The sequence below is a fragment of the Pristiophorus japonicus genome, chromosome 15 (genome assembly GCF_044704955.1).
Source record: "Pristiophorus japonicus isolate sPriJap1 chromosome 15, sPriJap1.hap1, whole genome shotgun sequence".
In the NCBI taxonomy this organism is placed as follows: Eukaryota; Metazoa; Chordata; class Chondrichthyes; family Pristiophoridae; genus Pristiophorus; species Pristiophorus japonicus.
This window is the reverse complement of record NC_091991.1, coordinates 136,338,548-136,363,469: the sequence shown is the minus strand read 5'-3', so window position 1 is coordinate 136,363,469 and position 24,922 is coordinate 136,338,548. Positions and strand designations below refer to the sequence as shown.

The 24,922-nt window shown below is 47.1% G+C and overlaps 1 protein-coding gene across 1 annotated transcript in view; it reads right to left on the bottom strand.

Annotated features, from left to right (window-relative positions):
• The window catches only part of shisa9a (shisa family member 9a), a 389,884-nt gene that overhangs the window by 68,208 nt on the left and 296,754 nt on the right, over nucleotides 1-24,922 (bottom strand). Inside the window, exon 3 of the mRNA XM_070856738.1 lies at nucleotides 9,436-9,585. Within this exon, the coding sequence (XP_070712839.1) occupies nucleotides 9,436-9,585 (150 nt within the window). The remainder of the gene's footprint in view (nucleotides 1-9,435; nucleotides 9,586-24,922) is intronic.

Sequence of the window (24,922 nt, the reverse complement as noted above, 5' to 3'; positions counted from 1 at the left end):
TAAACCGTGAGTGACAAACATGGCCCGCAGGCTTTCAGTACTAGCAGCGGACGTGCTAGCCGACATTATCTCACATTCAATCCACTTGGAGTACGCGCCTACAACCACAAGGAACATTTTACCCAAGAACGGCCTGCATAGTCGACGTGTACCTTACACCACGGTTTGGAGGGCCAAGACCATAAACTTAGCGGCGTGTCCCTGGGTACATTGCTTAACTGCGAGCGTGTATTACATCTGTGAACGCAGGACTCTAAGTCCGCATCGATACCAGGCCACCACACGTGGGATCTAGCTATCGCTTTCATCATTACGATGCCTGGGTGGGTACTGTGGAGGTCATTGATGAAGGTGTCTTTGCTGTTCTTGGGGACAACAACTCAATTGCCCCACAGAAGGCAATCTGCCTGTATGAACATTTCATCTTTGTGACGCTGGAACGGCTTTATCTCTTCCTGCATTTCCACTGGACACTGGACCAGCTCCCGTGAAGCACACAGCTTTTGACTAGAGATAATAAGGGGTCCTGGCTTGTCCAGGTTTTGATCTGCCGGGCAGTGACGGGTGATTGCTCACTCTCAAATGTTTCCATAACCATGGCTAGATCTGTGGGCTGCGCCATTTCCACCCCTGTCGTGGGCAATGGCAGTCTCCTGAGAGCAGTTTTCTGTGCCTGGCCTGTGGCAGATGGCGTAGTTGTATGCGGACAACGTGAGCGCCCATCTCTGGATGCAGGCCGATGCATTGCTCCTTAAATACCTGTGCTCCCAAGGGATTATGAGATCCCTTGGGACTCCCGGGGATGAGCTCTCTGATGATTGTACAGAGTAAATGCAAGTTTATATATATAGCAGGGGAACTTTTAGAAATGATAATCCGGGTCAAAGTTAACAGTGACTTGGACAAGTGTGGATTAATTAAGGAAAGCCGGTACAGATTTGTTAAAGGCAAATCGTGTTTAATTAACTTGATCGAGTTTTTTGATGAGGTAACAGAGAGGGTTAATGAGGGCAATGCGGTTGATGTGGTGTACATGGACTTCCAAAAGGCGTTTGATAAAGTGCGACATAATAGGCTTGCCAGCAAAGTTGAAGCCCACGGAATAAAAGGGACAGTGGCAGCATGGATACAGAATTGGCTAAGGGACAGGAAACAGAGAGTAGTGGTGAACGGTTGTTTTTCGGACTGGAGGAAGGTATGCAGTGGTGTTCCCCAGTGGTCGGTACTAGGACCACTGCTTTTCTTGATTTATATTAATGACTTGGACTTGCAAGTACAGGGCACAATTTCAAAATTCGCAGATGACACAAAACTTGGAAGTATAGTGAACAGTGAGGATGAGAGTGATAGATTTCAGGAAGACATAGACTGGCTGGTGAAATGAGCGGACATGTGGCAGATGAAATTTAATGCAGAAAATTGGGACGTGATATATTTTGGTAGGAAGAACGAGGAGAGGCAATACAAACTAAAGGTTACAATTCCAAAGGGGTGCATGAGCAGAGAGAGACCCGGGGGTATATGTGCACAAATCGGTGAAGGTGGCAGGGCAGGTTGAGAAAGCAGTTAAAAAAATAATGAGATACTGGATTTTATAAATAGAGGCATAGAGTACAAAAGCAAGGATGTTATGATGAAACTTTATAAAACACTGGTTCGGCCTCAACTGGAGTATTGTGTCCAATTCTGGGCACCGCACTTTAGGAAGGATGTGCAGGCCTCAGAAAGGGTGCAGAAAAGATTTACGAGAATGGTTCCAGGGATGAGGGACTTTAGTTATGTGGATAGACTGGAGAAGCTAGGGTTGTTCTCCTTAGAGCACAGAAGGTCGAGAGGAGATTTGATAGAGGTGTTCAAAATCATGAGAGGTCTAGACAGAGTAGTTAGGGAGAAACTGTTCCCATTGGCGGAAGGGTCAAGAACCAAAGCCGTCATGAGGAAAAACTTTATTCCGCAGTGAGTGGTTAGGATCTGGAATGCACTATCTGAAAGCGTGGTGGAGGAAAACTCAATCACGGCTTTCAAAAGGGAATTGGATAAGTACCTGAAAAGAAAAAAAATGCAGGGCTACGGGGAAAGGGCGGTGGGGTGGGACTAGCTGAAGTGCTGTTGCAGAGAGCTGGCATGGGCTCGATGGGCCGAATGGCCTCGTTCTGTGCTGTAACCATTTCATGATTCTAAATTGGGCAAATAGGTCCAATTTTGCAGAGCTTTGTCCCGCGCACCAAGATCGGCTGAAATACTTCCGACACCATTTTGGCTCGAGGGATATTCAGCCATCCCATGCCATGCCTTAAACAGGCATGGACCAATAAGGGGCCAATGCCTGTTTAAGGTCCCCTCCTGTAAAGTTGTCTACACCTCCCTTTTAAGCTGCTGCAAGACCCTTAGGAATTTGCTGCAGCACTTTATTTGCTGCCCCTTACTCAGTGAGATGCCTATGGTCGGTGCATTTTGCACTGGAAGATTGCCTAACATGGGCTAATGAGAGGTGACCAGGAAATGGGACCGGTCCTGCAACAAACCCCACAGGTCGTCACTTCTTTCATCCTGCCCACCTCCAGCCAATTTGATGTTGGGAGCTTAAAATCAACCGCTAGGTATCCAAAGTGATAAATGTTTCACGAGCTTTCATCTGTGCCATACCTGACCCTGAATATTACGAACATTGTTGGGGTAGATTTTTATCCCACCCAATTTTCATGCCATTGAAATTAACTGACGTTCTTTTACGGGCGGGCAATTTGATCCATCGGAATATCTCCCCAATGCGTTAAAGAGGTAAATCTACCCCTAAGTATGCAGAGTGGCAACATTTTATACTCCTTGGGACTGAAATCTTTATAGGGGCACAAAACTCATCAAAGATTTTAGCATTGCTCACAAAAAGGAAACATATCACAGTTATCCCCATAAAAAGGAATTAAATTATCCATCTGGGAGAACAGTGTAAAACCATTATCTTAGAAAAGGATGCATATTTGACATCCAGGTGTAGGAGAGTGTATCATTACTGGTACATGATGAGATAAGAGCTTGCAGTAGCTTAAAGGGGCTTACTGAGAAAAAAAATGCAGGACTATGGGGAAAGAGCAGGAGTGTGGGACTAATTGGACAGCTCTTACAAAGATCCGTCACAGGCACGATGTGCCAAATGGCCTCCTTCTGTGCAGTATGATTCTGTATAGAACCCGAGTTTGGCTGACTTACCGCCCGCTGCCGCTGAGTTTTCTCGGAGGTCTCCATGTTTTTTGGGCACTCTCCCCTCCGTGCGAGTTTGGTCAGGTCCTCACGCCGGTGGGGAGAGGATGCCGCTGGGGAGCGACCGCTGGCATGCAACGCCAACAAAAGTCCTCCCGCCCGCTGAGTCCCCATTTTGGTCCGGGCGGTCCTCCGCTGCAGCAGCAGAAGAGAACCTTGTGTGGAGGCAGGTCTTACCTGAATGGTAAGTATGAAGACCTGCAAAAGAAGATTAGTGCACTTCTTCTCTTTATTTCTTTTGCAGGGATTTGGGTGGATGGGGTCCTCTGAAGGAAGTTTTTTTTTAAATTGTTTTGAAATTTTTAAAATTTCGCCGTTCCTCTCTCCCTGGGCCCGACTCTATCCTCGGCGGTACTTTGCCGAGGATCGCATTTGCCGCCCAGAATGGGGCCGACCGTCTGCTGCCGCCCAGAATCGGTGTGCAAGGCCCATTTTTGCCGCCAGGCAGTTTTCCCCACATTTTTTTCACCAAACCTCCGCCCCAAGTACCGTCAGGATCTTAGCGGTCCTTTGGATGGTACTTGGGCGGAACTTAAGTTTCACCAAACTCGGGCCCTATGATTCTATGGCATACAAGATTCTGGGAGAATATCTAGCCATGGAAATTTTAGGCCCGTTTTCAGGCCTGAAATAATTGGAGCCAGGCTCCTGAATTTGGAGGCCCGAAGCTCATTCAAAATTGGGCCTGGGACTCCATCGTACTTCCTGGGGAGCTGCAGATACCATAAGGGTCTTAAGAGACAGCATCGGTGGTTCAAAGGTCGCCAATTTAGGCTGGCTGCGACACCGGGAGCAACTCTCATTTAGGTCCCGGGAGGTTCTTAAGGGCTTGCAGAAGCTTAAAGGGCAGCTGTTTCTTGTGATCATAGCAGGAAACGAACATTGCAGAGCAACGGCCCACAGTACTGCTGTGTAGCCGGAAGGAGCATTCCCGCGAATCCCGCCAACACCACCCCTCCACCCCGCCCCCCCCACCCCCCCCCGCACCCCGGTCTCTGTTGCTGCCCCAACAGATTTACGGAGGAGGGAAGAGACTGCCGGGTAGTAATGGTTTGTGGGTATGTCTGCTTTCTGGGCTGGGGAAAGATGTTGGGCTACAGCTCCCATCATATAGGATGTGGTGGCCCCCAGAGAGGGACTCTTGTATAACAAAAACTTTGCACTTCATCTCTCGGGGCTTCAGGCTCTGATCCTAGCCTGGACTCAGATGGGCCTCAGATCTATCCTATTGGCAAAGGCGTACCCGCACTGATTCTCTGCTCGGTCCCAACTGAAGGAACTCCTGACTTAAGGAGTGCTCGACTCCTCGGACCTGGTGTAGCAGTGCCTCAGCCAAGCTCGCAGCCATAGCAACAAGCTCTTCCTTTAAAATTCATTCCGGGATGTGGGCGTCGCCGGCAAGGCCAGCATTTATTGCCCATCCCTAATTGTCCTTGAGAAGGTGGTGGTGAGCCGCCTTCTTGAACTGCTGCAGTCCGTGTGGTGAAGGTACTCCCACAGTGCTGTTCGGTAGGAAGATCCAGGATTTTGACCCAGCAACGATGAAGGAATGGCAATATATTTCCAAGTCAGGATGGTATGTAACTTGGAGGGGAACTTGCAGGTGATGGTGCTCCCATGCGCCTGCTGCCCTTGTCCTTTTAAGTCAGCTGTGGCTCAATGGGTAGCACCCTTGCCTCGGAGTCAGAAGGTTGTGGGTTCAAGTCCTGCTCCAGGGAATCGAGCACATAAATTTAGACTGACACACCAGTGCAGTGCTGAGGGAGCACTGTATTGTTGTAGGTGTCGTCTTTCAGACGAGATGTTAAACTGAGGCCCCATCTGCCCTCTCAGATAGATGTAAAAGATCCCATGGTACTATTTCGAAGAAGAATACGGGAGTTATCCCCGGTGTCCTGACCAATATTTATCCCTCAATCAACATCACTAAAAACATATTATCTGCCGCGTTTCCCACATTATAACAGTGACTACACTCCAAAAGTACTTCATTGGTTCTAAAGCGCTTTGAGACGTCTGGTGGTCGTGAAAGGCGCTATATAAATCTAAGTTTTTCTTTCTTTCTTTAAGTGAGAGAGTTCATCTGCTGAACGTGGTAATGTATCAACTTACAGACCAGTGGGTTCCTGGCTTGAGGTCAAGCCTGTGCTTAGTTAGGAACATAAGCATTAGGAGCAGGAGTGTGCCGTGTGGCCCCTCGAGCCTGCTCCATCATTCACTGGGATCACGGTTGAACTTCAGCCTCAATTCCACTTTCCTGCCCGATCCCCATACCCCTTGATTCCCCTAAAGTCCAGAAATCTATCGATCACAACCTTGATTTAGACAAAGGAATTGAATGTAATATCTCTAAGTTTGCAGATGACACTCAGCTGGGTGGCGGTGTGAGCTGTGAGGAGGACGCTAAGAAGCTGCAGGGTGACTTGGACAGGTTAGGTGAGTGGGCAAATGCATGGCAGATGCAGTATAATGTGGATAAATGTGAGGTTATCCACTTTGGTGGCAAAAACATGAAGGCAGAATATTATCTGAATGGTGACAGATTGGGAAAAGGGGAGATGCAACGAGACCTGGGTGTCACGGTACATCAGTCATTGAAAGTTGGCATGCAGGTACAGCAGGCGGTGAAGGCGGCAAATGGCATGTTGGCCTTCATAGCGAGATGATTTGAGTATAGGAGCAGGGAGGTCTTACTGCAGTTGAAAAGGACCTTGGTGAGGCCACACCTTGAATATTGTGTACAGTTTTGGTCTCCTAATCTGAGAAAGGACATTCTTGCTATTGAGGGAGTGAAGCGAAGGTTCACCAGACTGATTACCAGGATGACAGGACTGACATATGAGGAAAGACTGGATCGACTAGGCTTATATTCGCTGGCGTTTGGAAGAGTGAGGGGGGACCTCATGGAAACATGTACAATTCTGACGGGATTGGACAGGTTAAATGCAGGAAGAATGTTCCCAATGTTGGGGAAGTCCAGAACCAGGGGTCACAGTCTAGGGATAAGGGGTGGGCCATTTGGGACCGAGATGGGGAGAAGCTTGTTCACTCGGAGAGTTGTGAACCTGTGGAATTCTCCACCACAGAAAGTTGTTGAGGCCAGTTCGTTAGATATATTCAAAAGGGAGTTAGATGTGACCCTTACGGCTAAAGGGATCAAGGGGTATAGAGAGAAAGCAGGAATGGGGTACTGAAGTTGCATGATCAGCCATGATCATATTGAATGGTGGTGCAGGCTCGAAGGGCCGAATGGCCTACTCCTGCACCTATTTTCTATGTTTCTATGTTTCTATGTTTGTGAGGTGCTGCTGAAGAAGCGAGTTGCTGCAGTGCATCTTATAGATGGTATGTACTGCAGCCACGGTGCACCGGTGGTGGAGGGAGTGAATGTTTAAGGTGGTGGATGGGGTGCCAATCAAGCAGGCTGCTTTGTCCTGGAAGGTGTCAAGCTTCTTGAGTGTTGTTGGAGCTGCACTCATCCAGGCTAATGGAGAGTATTCCATCACACTCCTGACTTGTGCCTTGTTGATGTTGGAAAGGCTTTGGGAAGTCGGGAGGTGAGATACTCGCTGCAGAATAACCAGCCTCTGACCCACTCTTTTTGGCACAGTATTTATGTGGCTGGTCCAGTTAAGTTTCTAGTCAATAGTGAACCCCAGGATATTGATGGTGTGGGATTCAGCGATGGTAATGCCATTGAATATGAAGAGCCCGTAGTTAGAACCTCGCTTGTTGGAGATGGTCATTGCCTGGCACTTGTGTGGTGTGATTGTTATTTGCTACTTATCAGCCCAAGGCTGAATGTTGTCCAGGTTCGCTGCATGCGGGCATGGAATGCTTCATTATCTGAGGAGTTGCAAATGGAACTGAACGCTGTGCAATCATCAGCGAACATCTCCACTTCTGACCTTATGATGGAGGGAAGGTCATTGGTGAAGCAGCTGAAGATGGTTGAGCCTAGGACAGTGCCCTGAGGAACTCCTGCAGCGATGTCCTGGGGCTGAGATGATTGACCAACAACCACAACTATCTTCCTTTGTGCTAGTTTTGACTCCAGCCAGTGGAGAGTTTTCCCCCTGATTCCCATTGACTTCAATTTTACTAGGGCTCCTTGATGCCACATTCGGTCAAATGCTGTCTTGAGTTCAAGGACAGTCACTCTCACCTCTGGAATTTAGTTCTTTTGTTCATGTTTGGACCAAAGCTACAATGAGGTCTGAAGCCAAGTGCCAAAGTTACAGCATGAGTCTGTCGGAACAGCTGCAAGATTTCTTTATGAAGCAGATTTCTGTGGAAAACTGATGTGATGAGTAAATCTAAAAGCGAACATATAAAGGAAAGGAAAGAACATGAATTTATATAGCATCTTTCAATAACTGAGGGTGTTCCAAAGTGCTTTATAGGCAACAAAGTACTTTGAAGTGTAGTCTCTGTTGTAATGTGGGAAAATACTGCATCCAATTTGTGCACAGTAAGGTCCCACAATCAGCGATATGATAATGACCAGATAATCTGTTTTCAGTGATGTTGGTTGAGGGATAAATATTGGCCAGGACACTGGGAGAACTCCCCATGCTTTTCCTCAAAATAATGTCATGATGGGAAGGAGCCTCGGTTTAATGCCTCATCCAAAAGACAGCACCTCTCAGTGCTGCACTGGAGTGCCAGCCTAGATTATGTGCTCAAGTCTGTGAAGTGGGGCTTGAACTTTCTGACTCAGAGGCAAGATTCAGCCAAGGGCGACACCTTTTCTTTATATAATCAATCCGCCATAATGTCACCATGCCCGGAAAGGTGGAGTGGTTGACCTGATCGGCAATAAACTGGCAAATACTGTATTGGCACATTGAAAGGGTTATCACACAGATAATTCGTAAACATTACAAAAACAATCCTGTTTTTACAAAAGTTCATTAAATATAGCATTGAACGTGGCAATAGTTGACCACACTCGATCAGCTCCGCTGGGCAGACCACATTGTCCGCATGCCAGACACGAGACTCCCAAAGCAAGTGCTCTACTCGGAACTCCTTTACGGCAATTGAGCCAAAGGTGGGCAGAGAAAACATTACAAGGACACCCTCAAAGCCTCCCTGATAAAGTGCAACATCCCCACTGACACCTGGGAGTCCCTGGCCAAAGACCACCCTAAGTGGAGGAAGCGCATCCGAGAGGGCGCTGAGCACCTTGAGTCTCACTGTCGAGAGCATGAAGAAATCAAGCGCAGGCAGTGGAAAGAGCAAACGTGTCCCACCCACCCCTTCCCTCAACGACTATGTGTCCCACGTGTGACAAGGACTGTGGTTCTCATATTGGACTGTTCAGCCACCAAAGGACTCATATTAAGAGTGGAAGCAAGCCTTCCTCGATTCCAAGGGACTGCCTATGATGATGAGTTGGTGAATCTGTGTGAATGTTTCCCGGTTGTTACAACCCAGGAAAACTCTGAAGCACCAAGGCCATTTGCAAATATGATTTTTTTTGTTGATACAGGTTGAGTCCGAAATCCGGAGTTCCAAAATTCAGAATGTTCCGGAATCCGGACCCGTCACCACCCCCCCCTCCCCCCGTCAGACTCTCCTCCCTGCTCGGTCGGCGGACATCCCCCCACCGCACCCCCCCCCTCACCACCCTCTGCCACCGCCGCCCTCCCCTTTTCTTGGCCCAGGCATTTCCGGATTCAGGATGTCGGAAAGGCAATCCGAAATCCGGATATACCCAAAATCCGGAACGGCCTCAGTCCCGAGGTTTCCGAATTTCGGATGCTCTACCTGCATGGTCCACTTGTTCCATTATTCCAATTATTTGGAATAATTTTTAGGCTGTGAGTAGGTGGTTAGTTCGAGGGCGACCATTTTGGTTGCAGAGGCTTCAGCTTTCCCGGTGAACTCTGACCTGCCCACGAGAAGCAGTGCGTCGACCTCAGCCATCCATGCCATATTAAGAGGGGATAACAAGCAGTGGGCTTATCACAAACGCTCAGGAATATTGAAGAAAACTAGGAAGGAAGGGTCTTGAGGGGATCATGAGGAGGGGATTGTGGAGCAGATTTTGACAGAGCTGTTAGCAAATCTGCTGGAAAGCTCATTAATCCAGACAAGCTTTGACCTGACACATGAAAATGGAAGGTTTCACATTTCATAAGATACTTCACACTGCTCTCATTTACTTACCCACTGCTTTTAGCGAGGCATATTTATTCAATTCCTTGCCTGGGACCTGCTGTTCAAACGAATGTGAACCTTGCGCCAGGGTGGGGTAGGAATGAGGCATCTGTGGGATCAGAGGATAGGTTGGGCCCACATTATTCATCTGTGTCTGGTCTGCAAAATGTTTGAGAAGAACACAATAATCATAATGAATATTAAAAAAATAATGTGTGAAAAGCATTAATCACAGTCTCCACCCACAGACATAGAGAAGATTGTCTTTTCATTTTACAGATAAAGCTCATTAGCAAAAAGTCTGTACATGAACACCACTCGATACAATGACCTCGGACTATTAACACTACCTACAGAGCCAGTGGAGATAAACCCTGTTAATGTAATATGAAATTGTTTCGCAAGAACCTTGTCTTTAGTCCCCAGCAATATTTCCATCGTGATTTTAATTCAGTTGTTAAAACATTTATATGGTATGCTAATATCATACACAATGGAATACAGCAATAACATGAATCAAATACAATGAAAAATGATTCTCAGTGCACTATGTTCCTGTGGGGGTTGCGCATTTTCAATGGATAATAAATCCATCAGTGGATAAATTAGAGATGTCGCTCCAATTTTGTATGTTTGCAAAGGAGATACTTTGGTTGGCTAGGAGATGGGGTAAACTCTCCTGGTATAAAGAACAAAAGATGATCAGCACAAACTTAGCAATACAAGCCCGAGGTTTGTTCAGCCGGACAATGCACAAGCCCGATCACAAGAACAACAGACGATGTTCCTATACACTCATCAGCATGGGATTGTATGCATCTCATTGAAGTTTTTGAGCTATTACTCCCTTCACTAAGTTGCTGTGATCTGTACATTAAAGGGGACTCATCTATCGGACACCCCATCTTGTTCTCTGAAATTCAGTGTGGAATTGAATGACATCGAATGTACAGCACAGACACAAGCCATTCAGCCCATGGATCCATGTCGGTGTTTCTGCTCCACCCCAGTCTCCTCCCACCCTTCTTCATCTAATCCTATCAGCACATCCTTCTATTCCTTTCTCCTTCACGTGTTTATCTATCTTCCCCTTAAATGTGTCTATGCTATTCGCTTCAACTACAAAGATAAAACGCAGCTAAATTCATTCTGATCTCCGACAGTCTTGGTGCCCTGGTTGACGTTTAGAACCACCTCGATGCAGAATAAAACAGCTGATTGTTCCAGAAGATGCTATTGGATGGCAGAGGTCCCTGATGAATGCTTTCACGGTGAAACCTAGTTTATAGATGTCATGTATGTACATTCTGTTTGTAGCCACCAGATGGTGTCATTGTTGGAGGGCACTGAGCAGCACGCACATGGTGCTGCTCAGATATAAAAGGCCAGCCATTTTGAGAGTCAGGCACTTTTGGGCCTAAATAAAGCAGAGCCAAGGTTATACCTTGCTTAGTTAAATAGTACTCAGTTTGAACCTTTATTGCATACATAACATTTGGCGACGAGAATACAAGAACCTTTGTTTGCAAAATGAGCACGATTGGATTTTGAGAGCGATTCGTGGAGGGAGAAGATTGGGCAGACTTTGTGAGCTGTTTGAACCTGTACTTCATGGCCAACAAAATGAAGGGGGTCGACGATGCAGATCGGCGCTGGGCCGTGTTCCTCATTGTGTGCGGTTCAAAGATCTACGGTCTGATAAAGAATCTACTCATGCCTAGTGATCCAACAGAGAAAACATACGAGGAGTTGTGTACATTGGTACGGGAGTACCTCAAGCCAGACGACGGCATCATCATCTTGAGATACAGGTTTTATACACGCGTTCGATCGGAGGGCCAGAGCGCGGCGGACGTCGTTGCCGACCTGAGATGTCTAGCGGGACCGTGCAAGTTCGGGACGGTGTTGGCAGACATGTTGCAGGACATGTGGAGGAATTGGATTGAAAAAAGGGCATCCAGATTACTCAATCATGTATGACGATGGACAGGAGTCTAAAGCAAATAACGGTGAAGAACCAAACCTCGGCAAGTACTGTAAATGCGATTAATTCGGCGTTCGGCAGAGCGGCACATGGCAGGGCCTATCCAGCTGTGTTCGCGAAACCTGTGGCTGCCCAAAGTCCGCCAGCGGGAATGTATCCGACTTCTCCGTGTTGGCATTGTGGGGGAAATCATCGGCACCAGCAGTGCCGATTTAAGCAATATAGTTGCAAAGTCTGTCTGAGAGTGGGGCATCTCCAGCGCAAGTGTCCACAGATGAGCAAGCAAACTGCGACACACCACATGGTGGATGAGAGTCAAACTAGCGTTGATCAGGATATGCAATCCGAGATGCCAAAGGAGGAAGGGTATGGACTGTACTCCCTCATAACCAAGAGTAAACGAATTTTGATTAATGTGAAGTTTAACGGGATACCGGTATTGATGGAACTGGACACGGGGGCGAGTCAATCGATCATGAATGAGAGGGCATTTAATAAGCTGTGGGATACTAAGATAGGAGGCCAAGGCTGAGCCCTGTTAACGGCAAGCTGCGCACGTACACCAAAGAACTAATAAAGGTATTTGGCAGTGCCCAAATTAATGTGTCATATAACGGTGCGGTTCATGAATTACCGTTGTGGATTGTTCCAGGCAATGGCCTAACGCTGCTCGGCAGGAGCTGGTTGGAGAAAATCAGATGTGACTGGAACGACATAAAGGCGTTGTTATCGGAGGAAGGTACATGTGCCCAAGTATTGAGCAAGTTCCCCTCGCTGTTCGAACCGGGTATTGGCAACTTCATGGGAGCCAAGATGCAGATCCACGTGGACTCAGATGCAAAACATGTCCATCATAAAGGCCGGACAGTGCCGTATATGATGAGGGAGAAGGTCGAAATTGAACTGGACAGAGTCCAGCGTGAAGGGATCATATCATCGGTCGAATTTAATGAATGGGTCAGCCCCATTGTTCCTGTGCTGAAAAGTGATGGCACAGTCAGAATCTGTGGAGACTACAAGGATACAATCAATAGGGTTTCAAAACAAGATCAGTACCCATTACCGAAGGCTGATGACTTGTTTGCGACGCTAGCTGGAGGGAAGTCGTTCACAAAACTGGACTTGACTGTATATGACACAGGAGTTGGTCAAGATGTCAAAGAGACTTACGTGCATTAAAACGCACAAAGGACTGTTTATTTACCACAGGTGCCCTTTCGGAATTCACTCGGCTGCAGCAATATTCCAGAGGAATATGAAAAGTTTACTGAAGTCCGTTCCCAGAACCGTCGTGTTCCAAGATTACATCCTGATCACAAATCGTGACTCCAAGGAACATCTGAACAACCTGGAAGAGGTTCTACTGTGTTTGGATAGAGTAGGACTCAGATTGAAATGCTCAAAGTGCGTCTTCATGGCACTGGAGGTCGAATTCCTTGGGAGGAAAATCGCCACTGATGGCAACAGACCTACTGACGTGAAAACCAAGGCCATCAAGAATGCACCCAAGCCGCGGAATGTGACGGAGCTGCGTTCGTTGCTGGGTCTATTCAACTACTTTGGTAACTTCCTACCTAAATTGAGCACCTTACTAGAACCACTGCACATGCTATTGAGAATAGGCGACAACTGGATGTGGGGCGCAAGACAGAGCTTTCAAGAAAGCCACCAATTTTCTTTGCTCGAACAAGCTGCTGGTATATTATGACCCATGTAAACATTTAGTTTTGACCTGTGACGCATCGTCATATGGAATTGGTTGCGTACTCCAACAAGCCAATGAGTTGGGGAAACTTCAACCTGTCGCGTATGCATCCAAATGTTTGTCTAAAGCAGAAAGAGCCTACAGCTTGGTAGAAAAAGAAGCTTTAGCATGTGTGTACGGTGTTAAAAAGATGCATCAATACCTGTTCGGTCTGAGGTTTGAATTAGAGATTGATCACAAGCCGCTCATTTCATTGTTTTCCGAGAGCAAAGTTATCAATACCAACGCTTCATCCCGCATCCAAAAGGTGGGAGCTGACATTATCTGCCTATGATTATGTCATTCACCCCAGACTTGGCACAGAGAATTGTGCAGATGCTTTGAGCCGGTTGCCATCGCCCACACCGGAGATGGAAATGCCTCAACCGGCGGATCTAATGTTAATCATGGATGCTTTTGAGAGTGACAGTACCCCTGTCACGGCTCAACAAGTTAAGACCTGGATCAGCCAGGACCCGATTTTAATCAGTGGTAAAGGGTTATATCCTCAAAGGGGATTGGTCTGCCATACCTAAGCAAATGTGCGAGGAGGCCAAACTGTACATTTGTCGCAACGATGAACTGTCTATTCAAGCAGATTGCATATTGTGGGGCAATCATGTTGTAATGCCCAAGAAAGGGAGAGAGAAGTTCATGCGTGAGTTACACAACACATATCCTGGTATAGTGATGATGAAAGGCCATCGCCAGGTCCCATATATGGTGGCCAGCAATTGATTGAGCTGGAAGCATGCGTGCATCAGTGCAACACTTGCTCAGCAAAGCACCAGCGGAATCGCCGCTGAGTCTGTGGTCATGGCCATCCAAACCTTGGTCCAGGATCCATGTAGATTTTGCAGGTCCCTTCCTGGGCAAGATGCTTTAGTGGTAGTGGGCGCTTATTCAAAGTGGATAGAATGCATAATCATGTCATCCAGCACGTCCACGGCAACCATAGAGAATCTCAACATGGTCTTCCTGACATAGTGGTGAGCGACAATGGGTCATGCTTCACCAGTCAGGAGTTTCAGGAGTTTGTAAAACTTAACGGCATAAAACATGTAAGGTCAGCACCGTTCAAACCTGTGTCCAATGGGCAAGCAGAACATGCAGTACAAATGATGAGGAGAGTATGAGGAGAGTAACTCAAGGGTCACTGCAGACCCGCTTGTCCTGCATACTGCTGAGTTACAGGACAAGACTCCACACACTCACAGGGGTCTTGCCTGCTGAACTCATGATGAAAAGAGGTCTTAAGACCAAGCTATCTCTGGTACACCCGGATTTAAATGATCATGTTGAATACAGAAGACAAAGTCAACAAGGGTACCACGATCGCACAACTGTGTCACGCGAGATTTCTGTTAATGATCCTGTATATGGGTTAACTGTGGTCAGGGTCCCAAATGGATCGCTGGTACGGTCATGGCCAAGGAGGGCAACAGAATATTCGTTATTAAGCTCAAGAATGGGTAAACTTACAGGAAACACATGGATCAGACAAAGCTGAGGCACACAGACGAGCCAGAACAGTTGGACGAAGAAACCATCGAAGACCAACCAACCTACCAGCAGTCTTTAGAGGACTCAGTGAACCCGGAATTTCCATCACGGACCTGTTCAAAAAAATGGACATGCAATTCCTGACATGGCCACTGCCATCCCCAACAAGTCAGTCATCCAGCCATCAGCCACAACAGACCCCGCACACTTATCCAAGGCTGGAATCGAACTTAGACGATCAACCCGGGAACGCAAAGCACCGGACCGTCTCAACCTGTGAAAGGCTGTGATAAGATCTCAGAGGTGGGTATTGTCATGTATGAACATGCTGTTTGTAGCCACCAGATGGCGTCATTGTTGGAGTCACTGAGCAGCACGCACACGGTGCTGCTCAGGTATAAAAGGCCAGCTATTTTGAGAGTCAGGCACTTTAGGGCCTAAAAAAAGCAGAGCCAAGGTTGTACCTTGCTTAGTTAAACAGTACTCAGTTTGAACCTTTATTGCATACATAACAATAGAAACCACAAAAAATTCCACAGTTGCATTCCCACCCCTAAACAGATATTAACTCAACTGCAATCACTCATTCTGTTCAAAGAATAATGAGAATTGATATGTAACGTTTTAGACACTAGTTTAATTTGACCTTGTAACATTAAACAGAAACACATTTTTGTGTGCATTTTGAAAACTTCAGAAGGTAACTGTTACTGAAGAGATTATTACTAGAAAGCACTACGGGGTGAATTTTCACTTAACTGGCAAGTGGAATACAGGCAGTAGCGAATTGTCCGCCTGTTTTATGCACCATTTGTCTGCATTAACTTCAAGCTGCCCCCCTGTCCGGTCCGACTGATCGAACCGCTCCACCATGGACTGGCGGAGGAGTACTATATCTAGCTGCTGACTTTTACACAGCTGTAAAGAAGACCTTTCATGACATTAATTTTTTTTCCCCCTGAGCTTCAGACAAGCAGCTGTGAAGAGATTTACCTGGAAGCATTATGCCCTGCCAATCTTTCTACTACAAAGGACTATGAGGTTTTCGGAACCAACCACCTCTCTCGCACATCTTGAGAAATTAGATGTCAGGAGCTTGTTGACATTTGCAGTTTACATCCGCTGAATATCGGATGATTTACACAATTACTTTTCAGTCTTTCCACTCAACAACCAGGCAGCAAAGTGAACTAGAGTTCCTGTGCGTTGACATTGAAACTTTTTTAAGTGATTAAAATTAAAAAGGCAAAAGATCAGATTTTGATTTGGTCCAGTGGTAAAGGCTAAACAAAAGAGTTAATTGAGCTGCGACCATTGTTTTCCATGGGCAATGGGAAGCTCCGTGTTTGTACATGTAATATTCTGCTGGAGGTATTCAGCCATTTTTCAAGGGAAAAAGTAATGGCAAATAGGGAGGGAAGCCTACCTCAGGAGCCAAGTGCAAACAAGATGAAACTAGTTTTGACGAAGGGTCGTCGACCCGAAACGTTAACTCTGTTTCTCTCCCACTGAGATTTCCAGCATTTTCTGTGTTTATTTCAGATTCCAGCATCCGCGGTATTTTGCTTTTGTAATTTCAAACTGGTATCGGGACACATATTGGAGCCCTTAGAAAATAGGGGATCAGAAAAGGCCTTCAGATTCAAACAACTCCTGCGTTGCTCGCAGCAATGCCGGGGAGATCGCAAGGCCTCATGTTTGGCTGGAGACTCTGGGCATGGGCCCTGCAGGCCCGTGTGTTAACTTGGCCCTGGAGAGGGGTAATATAAACATCGGAAGTAGGAGCAGGAGTAGACCAGATTGCCCCTTGAGCCTGGTCCGCCATTCAATAAGATCATGGCTGATCCGCGACCTCAACTCTAATTTACCACCTGATCATCATATCCCGCGATTCCCTTCAGAGTCCAAAAATCTTTCAATTCAGCCTTGAAAATACTCAACAGCTGAGCATCCACAGCCCTCTGGGGCAGAGAATTCCAAAGATTTATAGCCCTCGAGTACAGAAATTTCTTCTCATCTCAGTCCTAAATGGCTGACCCCTTTTCCTGAGACTATGCCCCCTAGTTCTCGACTCTCCAGCCAGGTGAAACAACCTCTCAGTATCTACCCTGTCAATCCCCCTCAGAATCTTACATGTTTCATCTCTCATTCTTCTAAATACCAGAGAGTATAGGCGCATTTCACTCAAGCTCTCCTCAGAGAACAACCTTCGCATCCCAGGAATCAACCTAGTGAACCTTTGTTGCACTCCTTCTAAGGCAAGTATATCCTTTCTTAGATAGAGACACCAAAATGGTGCACAGTACTCCAGGTGTGGTCTCATCAAAGCCCTGTACAGTTGTAGCAAGACTTCCTTACTCTTATACTCCAACCCCCTTGCAATAAATGCCAACATGCCATTTGCTTTCCCAATTGCTTGCTGCACCTGCATGTTAACTTTCTGGGACCGAAATTCAGGGTCTCAAAGAGACCAGTTAACACCCGTTTGCGGCGGCCATTCCTAAAAATCGAATGGCTGCCGCTTTGGGGTCAACAGGCCAACCCAACCTAAATTCAAGTCGGGGATTTTTCGTCCTGGACCACATTCCGCCCAGGTAGTTGCACCGCCAATTTAAAGGAATTAAAAAATACTTACCAGCCATTTTCAGCTGAATCCTTCGATCCCCCGCCGCGCAGTACCCCCGACAGGTTTTTCTGCTGGAGCACCCTCTCTGCACTGTGTGTGGCCAGCAGTGCACCCATCCTTAAAGGGGAGGGCCCACTGCCGCAATGGAAGAATTTTGCCGGCCGACTTGCTGATCATCTGACAAAATAGTGCCCCCGGTTTCGCCCGGGCCACCCCTCTTGGGTGCCAGGCTGCTGGCCTGGCCGAAATCCTCCCTGGTGACCCAGTGACCAAAGTTAAAAACGATCGAATCTCTCCCCTTTAACGGAGGGGAGAGAGCATGGTGACGCACACGCAATGTGATATCACCATATTGATTGACAGTGGCAGACGGCTCAACCGACCCATTTTCAGCCAGTCAGCCTGGCTTTGAGTCTAAGGCCCGCCCCATTATGATCCATTTCCTGCAGGACTTTGAAAAAAATTCAAAGTCCTGAAAATGGATCTACTCATCGCACCAAGAGTTACAGCGGTGAGTAACAGCTAAATCTCATAGGTACGCCAGCTTTCTGGCGCACCTGAATTTCGACCTCTCTGTGCTTCCGGTACAAGGACATCCAAATCTCTCTGAAACCAACATTTAACAGCTTCTCACCATTTAAAAAATGTATTGTTTTTCTATTCTTCCTACCAAAGTGAATAATCTCACATTTCCCCATATTATATTCCATCTGCCGCCTTCTTGCCCACTCACTTAACCTGTCTATATCCCTTTCCAGACTCTTTGGCTGCAATTGTCCTCACCGAGTCGGGTCAGCTGCTACTAACTGAAGGGCTCCTCCAGATCTGTCAAGGCAACTGAAGCGCATCTTCAGCATGCCTACTGTTTGCTCTATGACACGCCTCGTCGACATGTGGCTCTCATTATAACGCTCCTCAGCCTCATTGCTTCGCATCCTCAAGGATATCATGAGCCATGTCTTCAGTGGATAGCCCTTGTCCCCAAGCAGCCGGTAAGTCTGTTTGGAGGTGCGAAGAGCTTAGAGAATGGCGCAGGACGACAGAGTCATGACAGCTGCCAGATAATTTGGTGCACACATGCATGACGATCTTCCTATAGTTGTAGACGAGCTGCACATTGAGGGAGTGGAAGCCTTTGCGGTTTACAAACACTCCTGGGTGATGTTGAGGTGCCCTGATAGCCACATGTGTGCAGTCGATGAATCCCTGCACCCGTGGGAAGCCAGCCAGAGCGGCAAAGGCCAGCATCCACTCATTAACATTGGCTTCTTCAGTGGCAAAGTTTAAATAACTGGCTGACTTATTAAACATGACATCGGTGACCTATGTGATACATCTGTGGACGGCTGACTGCGAGAGGCCACAAATGTCTGCTGCAGATCTCTGGAAGGAGTCTGAGGCGAAGTTGTTGAAGGTGGTGGTGACTTTGACAGCTACTGGTAAGGAGTGTCCACCTGCTCCTCTAGGTTGCAGGTCTTGCGCCAGTAATCTGCAAATGTCCCCGATGACCTGGCGCAATAACCTAAGCCCCCGTGGGCACTGTTGCTCAGACATGTTGAAGAAGCTCATCCTCTGTGTGTATACCCTGTGTTAGGATATCGCTTCCGGCACAGTGCAGCCCTGTGCTGATGCCTTCTGTCCTATGGAACATCAGGTTGTTGAGGAGAAAGTTGGTGTTATTGCTGCTGCTGCTGGTGTGCCTGGTGCTGCTGGTGTTGGGGCTCATCTTGGTTCGATTCTAAGGACCAAGATGAGACAGTATAGGCTGATGTAATAGATGGCAGGTGAGAGGAGCAATCTGTCAATGTTGTGTTAGTGACTAACAATGTAGTGAGAGTGGCTTCCAAGGTTGTAGAAAAGACATGCAAACTCTAGCCACCTAAATCTGTGCTCTAAATGCACTCAGCGAGAGCCTTTCCCTTAGGCAAGTACACAGGTGCCATGTGGAGTATTTATTGTGCTGTCCATGCTCTGCAGCAATGACCTCGATCAATGGCCACTAAGCTCCCACCTCAGCTTAACAGACATGGTTCCCGAGCTGCGTGATTCCCATGGTCATCCAGTGACAGTCAAAAGGTCTGGTTAAAATGTCAGTTGAGGGTCTGACAATAGGGATTTATGAGATTAATTAGGTCGCCCGCCTCTGCCATTTGGGTCTGTGCCGCGCTGGCAAACACGTCCGGGCTAAAGGGCGAGGAGAAACACGTCCGGGCTAAAGGGCGAGGAGAAACACATCCGGGCTAAAGGCACGAGGAGAAACACGTCCGGGCTAAAGGGCGAGGAGAAACACGTCCGGGCTAAAGGGCGAGGAGAAACACATCCGGGCTAAAGGGCGAGGAGAAACACGTCCGGGCTAAAGGGCGAGGAGAAACACGTCCGGGCTAAAGGGCGAGGAGAAACACGTCCGGACTAAAGGGCGAGGAGAAACACGTCCGGGCTAAAGGGCGAGGAGAAACACGTCCGGGCTAAAGGGCGAGGAGAAACACGTCCGGACTAAAGGGCGAGGAGAAACACGTCCGGGCTAAAGGGCGAGGAGAAACACGTCCGGGCTAAAGGGCGAGGAGAAACACGTCCGGGCTAAAGGGCGAGGAGAAACACGTCCGGGCTAAAGGGCGAGGAGAAACACGTCCGGACTAAAGGGCGAGGAGAAACACGTCCGGGCTAAAGGGCGAGGAGAAACACGTCCGGACTAAAGGGCGAGGAGAAACACGTCCGGACTAAAGGGCGAGGAGAAACACGTCCGGGCTAAAGGGCGAGGAGAAACACGTCTGGGCTAAAGGGCGAGGAGAAACACGTCCGGGCTAAAGGGCGAGGAGAAACACGTCCGGGCTAAAGGCACGAGGAGAAACACGTCCGGGCTAAAGGGCGAGGAGAAACACATCCGGGCTAAAGGGCGAGGAGAAACACGTCCGGGCTAAAGGCACGAGGAGAAACACGTCCGGGCTAAAGGCACGAGGAGAAACACGTCCGGGCTAAAGGGCGAGGAGAAACACGTCCGGGCTAAAGGGCGAGGAGAAACACATCCGGGCTAAAGGGCAAGGAGAAACACGTCCGGGCTAAAGGGCGAGGAGAAACACGTCCGGGCTAAAGGGCGAGGAGAAACACATCCGGGCTAAAGGGCAAGGAGAAACACGTCCGGGCTAAAGGGCGAGGAGAAACACGTCCGGGCTAAAGGCGCGAGGAGGCGGGGTGATAGCACGGTCCTGACCTGCTCCCAATGTCTGCAACATTTACTGCCCATCCGCCACCAATCCCGCACACACGGCAGCGGGAGAATTCTGACCTTTGTGTCCTCCTCACAACTTACTTTCTCATCTAGCTTTATATCGTCAGCAAACCTGGATAAATTAAACTTGGTCCCTTCATCTAAGTCATTAATATAGATTGTAAATAGCTGAGGCTGCAGCACTGATCCTTAAAGACATTTGCTGGACAACAAAAATGGGGCAGCTTTGATAACAAATGTTTTTGGAGAGGTTTTTAAATCACTTTTTAGATATTCAATTGTATAAAGCTCTGCATACTGTGGAAGAATGAGACAATAATAACTGGGGCCAAGTACCAAATAGAAAATCATGGAACCAGGACTTTAAAAAAAAAAGACAGTGTTGGAGATTTAAATAAAAAGGAATATGATCTACCCTGTGGCCGAGTTGGAGACCTGGGTGAATTCTAAGTTTGTCTGCGGTTAGCCGATCTCAGCGAAGGCAGCTTTACAATTGACCTCAGCCTCCCAGGACTAAATAGAGAAAACAATTGGACCGTGGAGGAACTACTGATCCCAACAATATCAGGGAGCTGGATTAACAGCGGTCCAGGCACAGTCGGCCTGGATACCAGTCACTTGCTTATCCAACTGGCATCCAGCGTTGGCATGACTCACGCACTCCTGTAAATGTTCACACACTTCCGGTCTTTCTCCCCCTCAGCATTTAGCAAGTTATCTCTCTCGCGCACACGCTGAAACATCGCACATACACAAAGAATGCAAGTTCGAATGCTTAGCCCCGATGTTTATGGGATGGCGGGGAGGGTGCCGGTCAGGCTGAAAACGGCCGAAGAACCTGGTAAGACTGGATGCTTCCTGGTGGGGCCTGGGGGCGGGTGGAGTGGGGTGGGGAGGTACCTGCCCCTCCTGGCCCGCAGCCGTGCTGAAAGAGGCACTTACTTTGTGGAGCTGGCAGCTCGCACCTCCCTTTCAATGCTGACTTTCCTGACCCCCGGTAAATTTCAAATCGGGCTCCCAATTGCACTCTGAGAGGCCGATTTAAATGTTAATTTAGCGCCCGCCTCGCCACAGTGGGACACTTGGACACTTCCATATCTGCCGCTGTAAGAAAGGCAGGAGGATATGTACACGGCGTGTTGGCAACACATTCCCTATATTTAATTCTTTAACCCCCCACCCCCGGCCCCTTTCCCGACCTACTCCCACCTGTCATGGGGAGCGGGGCGGGCGTTAATATCGAGGCCCTTGAGCCGGCAGCTTTGTGTCTGGGGTGCTTCCACTGGACATAATCATCTCTCAATGTCTCCGATAACAATGGATTTATTGGAAAAATAAAATATCTTTAGTGGCAATAAAAAAGTAACAATCTTTGAAGTGCAGGAACAACAGTATTAGATCATCTGTCACATTAAAGATTGATAAGACTACTAAAGTGCATTACAGCAGTGAGAGACACAACTGAAGAATATTTGTTATATTGGCTAGTGAAGGAAAGTACGTGTCCATATCCTCAAACAGCTGAATGTGTCTGTTAAGAGATGTATACATGTGTGCTTCTGCCTTTAATTGTTCCTATTAAAATAGTTTTCTCGAATTTAAGACGAGCTTTAGGCGGATGTGATTTGCTCCAAGATTTCCTCCACATCAAGAACAGGATGCACTTAGCACATATTGCTCAGGCATATTCTCTCATTAATGTATTCAGAGCCATAAATATAATACAGATAAAATCATAGGACCAAGGTGGTATCAAGATTGGGCGATGTACTGCAGCATAAGCATTTTGAATTAAAAATGGAAGTGTCATGAATTGGTAAGAGTGTTTTCTCACATCAGCAGAGAGCTCATACTTTCATCCACAAATCTACAGCATAACTAAGACCACCTATTTCCACCCCCATAACACTGCCCGTCTCCGCCCCTACCTCAGCTCATCCACTGCTGAAGCCCTCATCCTTACTATACAGTATAAATGCACACGAGGCCCATACTTGAGAGAAGGTCACTCTGTGACCAATAACCTTTATTCCAGCCTTGAAGTGATAAAGGTGGGTGGAGCTTTCCCTTTTATACCTGAAAGTCCACGTTAGGAGTGCCTCCCACAAGTTCACCCCCTTGTGGTCAATGTTCTCACGGTGTACAACTTAGGTCAGTTTATACATGGGTTACAATGACAGCTGAATACATGACATCATCCATGCCTTTGTTACCTCTAGACTTGACTATTCCAACACACTGCTGGCTGGCCTCCCACATACTACCCTACATAAGCTAGAGGTGATCCAAAACTCGACTGCTCGGGTTCTAACTCACAACAATTCCACTCACCCATCACCCCTCTGCTCGACGACCTACATTGGCTCCCAGTTAAGCAATGCCTCGATTCCAAAATTCTCATCCTTATTTTCAAATCCTGCCATGGCTTCGCCCTTCCATATCTCTGTAATCTCCTCCAGCCCCACAATCTCTAGAGATATCTGCACTCCTCTAATTCTGCTCTTTTGAGCATCCCTGATTATAATCGCTCAACCATCGGTGCCTTCTGTTGCCTAGGCCCCAAGCTCTGGAATTCCCTGCCTAAACCTCTCCGGCTCCCAACCTCTCTTTCCTCCTTCAAGACGCTCCTTAAAACCTATCTCTTTGACCAAGTTTTTGCGCTAATTTCTACTTATGTGGCTCGGTGTCAAATTTTTAATCTCACATATATGCCTGTAAAGCGCCTTGGGACGTTTCACTACATTAAAGGCGCTATATAAATACAAGTTGTTGTTTGGTCTTGCGCATCTCATCCAGCCAATCCTGGTGAGTAGCGTGTCATTTTGACACAATTTTAGGAAGTGCCTGTAAAAATAATGTTGGTCAGTATATCTCATTGTGCTTTGGCACCTGAATACATGCAGGCTGCTGTATAACACTCACCTTCTGATGGTGCCAAAATCAAGAGACAATCGTAGCTCAGAGTAACTACTCTTATTTGAATATTTAAATATAATTATATAAAGCCACACAAATTTATTTTTGGCATCAAATGCTGAATCACAGTAAGCTGCAAAATGCTAGAAAACACAGCAACAACGACTCCGAGTAAGTTATTTTTGCATCAATACAGCTCACATTCCACCCCCACCTCCCCCCCCCCGCCACCCCACCCCCTGCAAATAATTCTAAATATATCACAGCAATAATTTCACTTTTGTGTACTACAATTCCCCCCTCCATTATACAACTGATGTCTTGTTCAGTACAGTTGCAGTTTAAGTCCTGACATGTTCATATCCCACTGCACTCCCATCATAACTGCTTCCTTTCACACAGCAAATGTGAGGCCACTGGGTTCCAGTTTTCACGGAGAAACAAATTGAATTGCAGAAGTTGATCCCAAAGCTCTAATAACATTCCTGAAATACAATGCAATAAGAACGTAACTTGTACATCACCTTTCAGCATTAGGCCTTTATTCAGAGCACTGACCACTGGGAAAGTTAGGACATTTGGAAAAGCAAAATTCGGTCAGGCAGAGTCAGCATGGATTTATGAAGGGGAAGTTATGCTTGACAAATTTGCTGGAGTTCTTCGAGGATGTAACAAACAGGGTGGATAAAGGGGAACCAGTGGATGTGGTGTATTTGGACTTCCAGAAAGCATTTGACAAGGTGCCGCATAAAAGGTTACTGCACAAGATAAAAGTTCACGGGGTTGGGGGTAATATATTAACATGGGTAGAGAATTGGCTAACTAACAGACAACAGAATTGGGATAAATGGTTTATTCTCTGTTGGCAATCAGTAACTAGTGAGATGCCGCAGGGATCAGTGCTGGGACCCCAACTATTTACAATCTATATTAACGACTTGGAAGAAGGGACTGAGTGTAACGTAGCCAAGTTTGCTGACGATACAAAGATGGGAGAAAAAGCAATGTGTGAGGAGGATACAAAAAATCTGCAAAAGGACATAGACAGGCTACGTGAGTGAGCAAAAATCTGGCAGATGGAGTATAATGTTGGAAAGTGTGAGGTCATGTACTTTGGCAGAAAAAAAATCAAAGAGCAAGTTATTATTTAAATGGAGAAAGATTTCAAAGTGCCGCAGTATAGCGGGACCTGGGGGTACTTGTGCATGAGACGCAAAAGAATAATATGCAAGTACAGCAAGTGATCAGGAATGGTATCTTGACCTTTATTGCAAAGGGGATGGAGTATAAAAGCAGGCAAGTCTTACTACAGCTATATAAGGTATAGGTGAGGCCACACCTGGAATATTACGTGCAGTTTTGGTTTCCATATTTACGAAAGGATATACTTACTTTGGAGGCAGTTCAGAGAAGATTCACAAGGTTGATTCCGGGGATGAGGGGATTGACTTATGAGGAAACGTTGAGTAGGTTCGGCCTCTACTCATTGGAATTCAG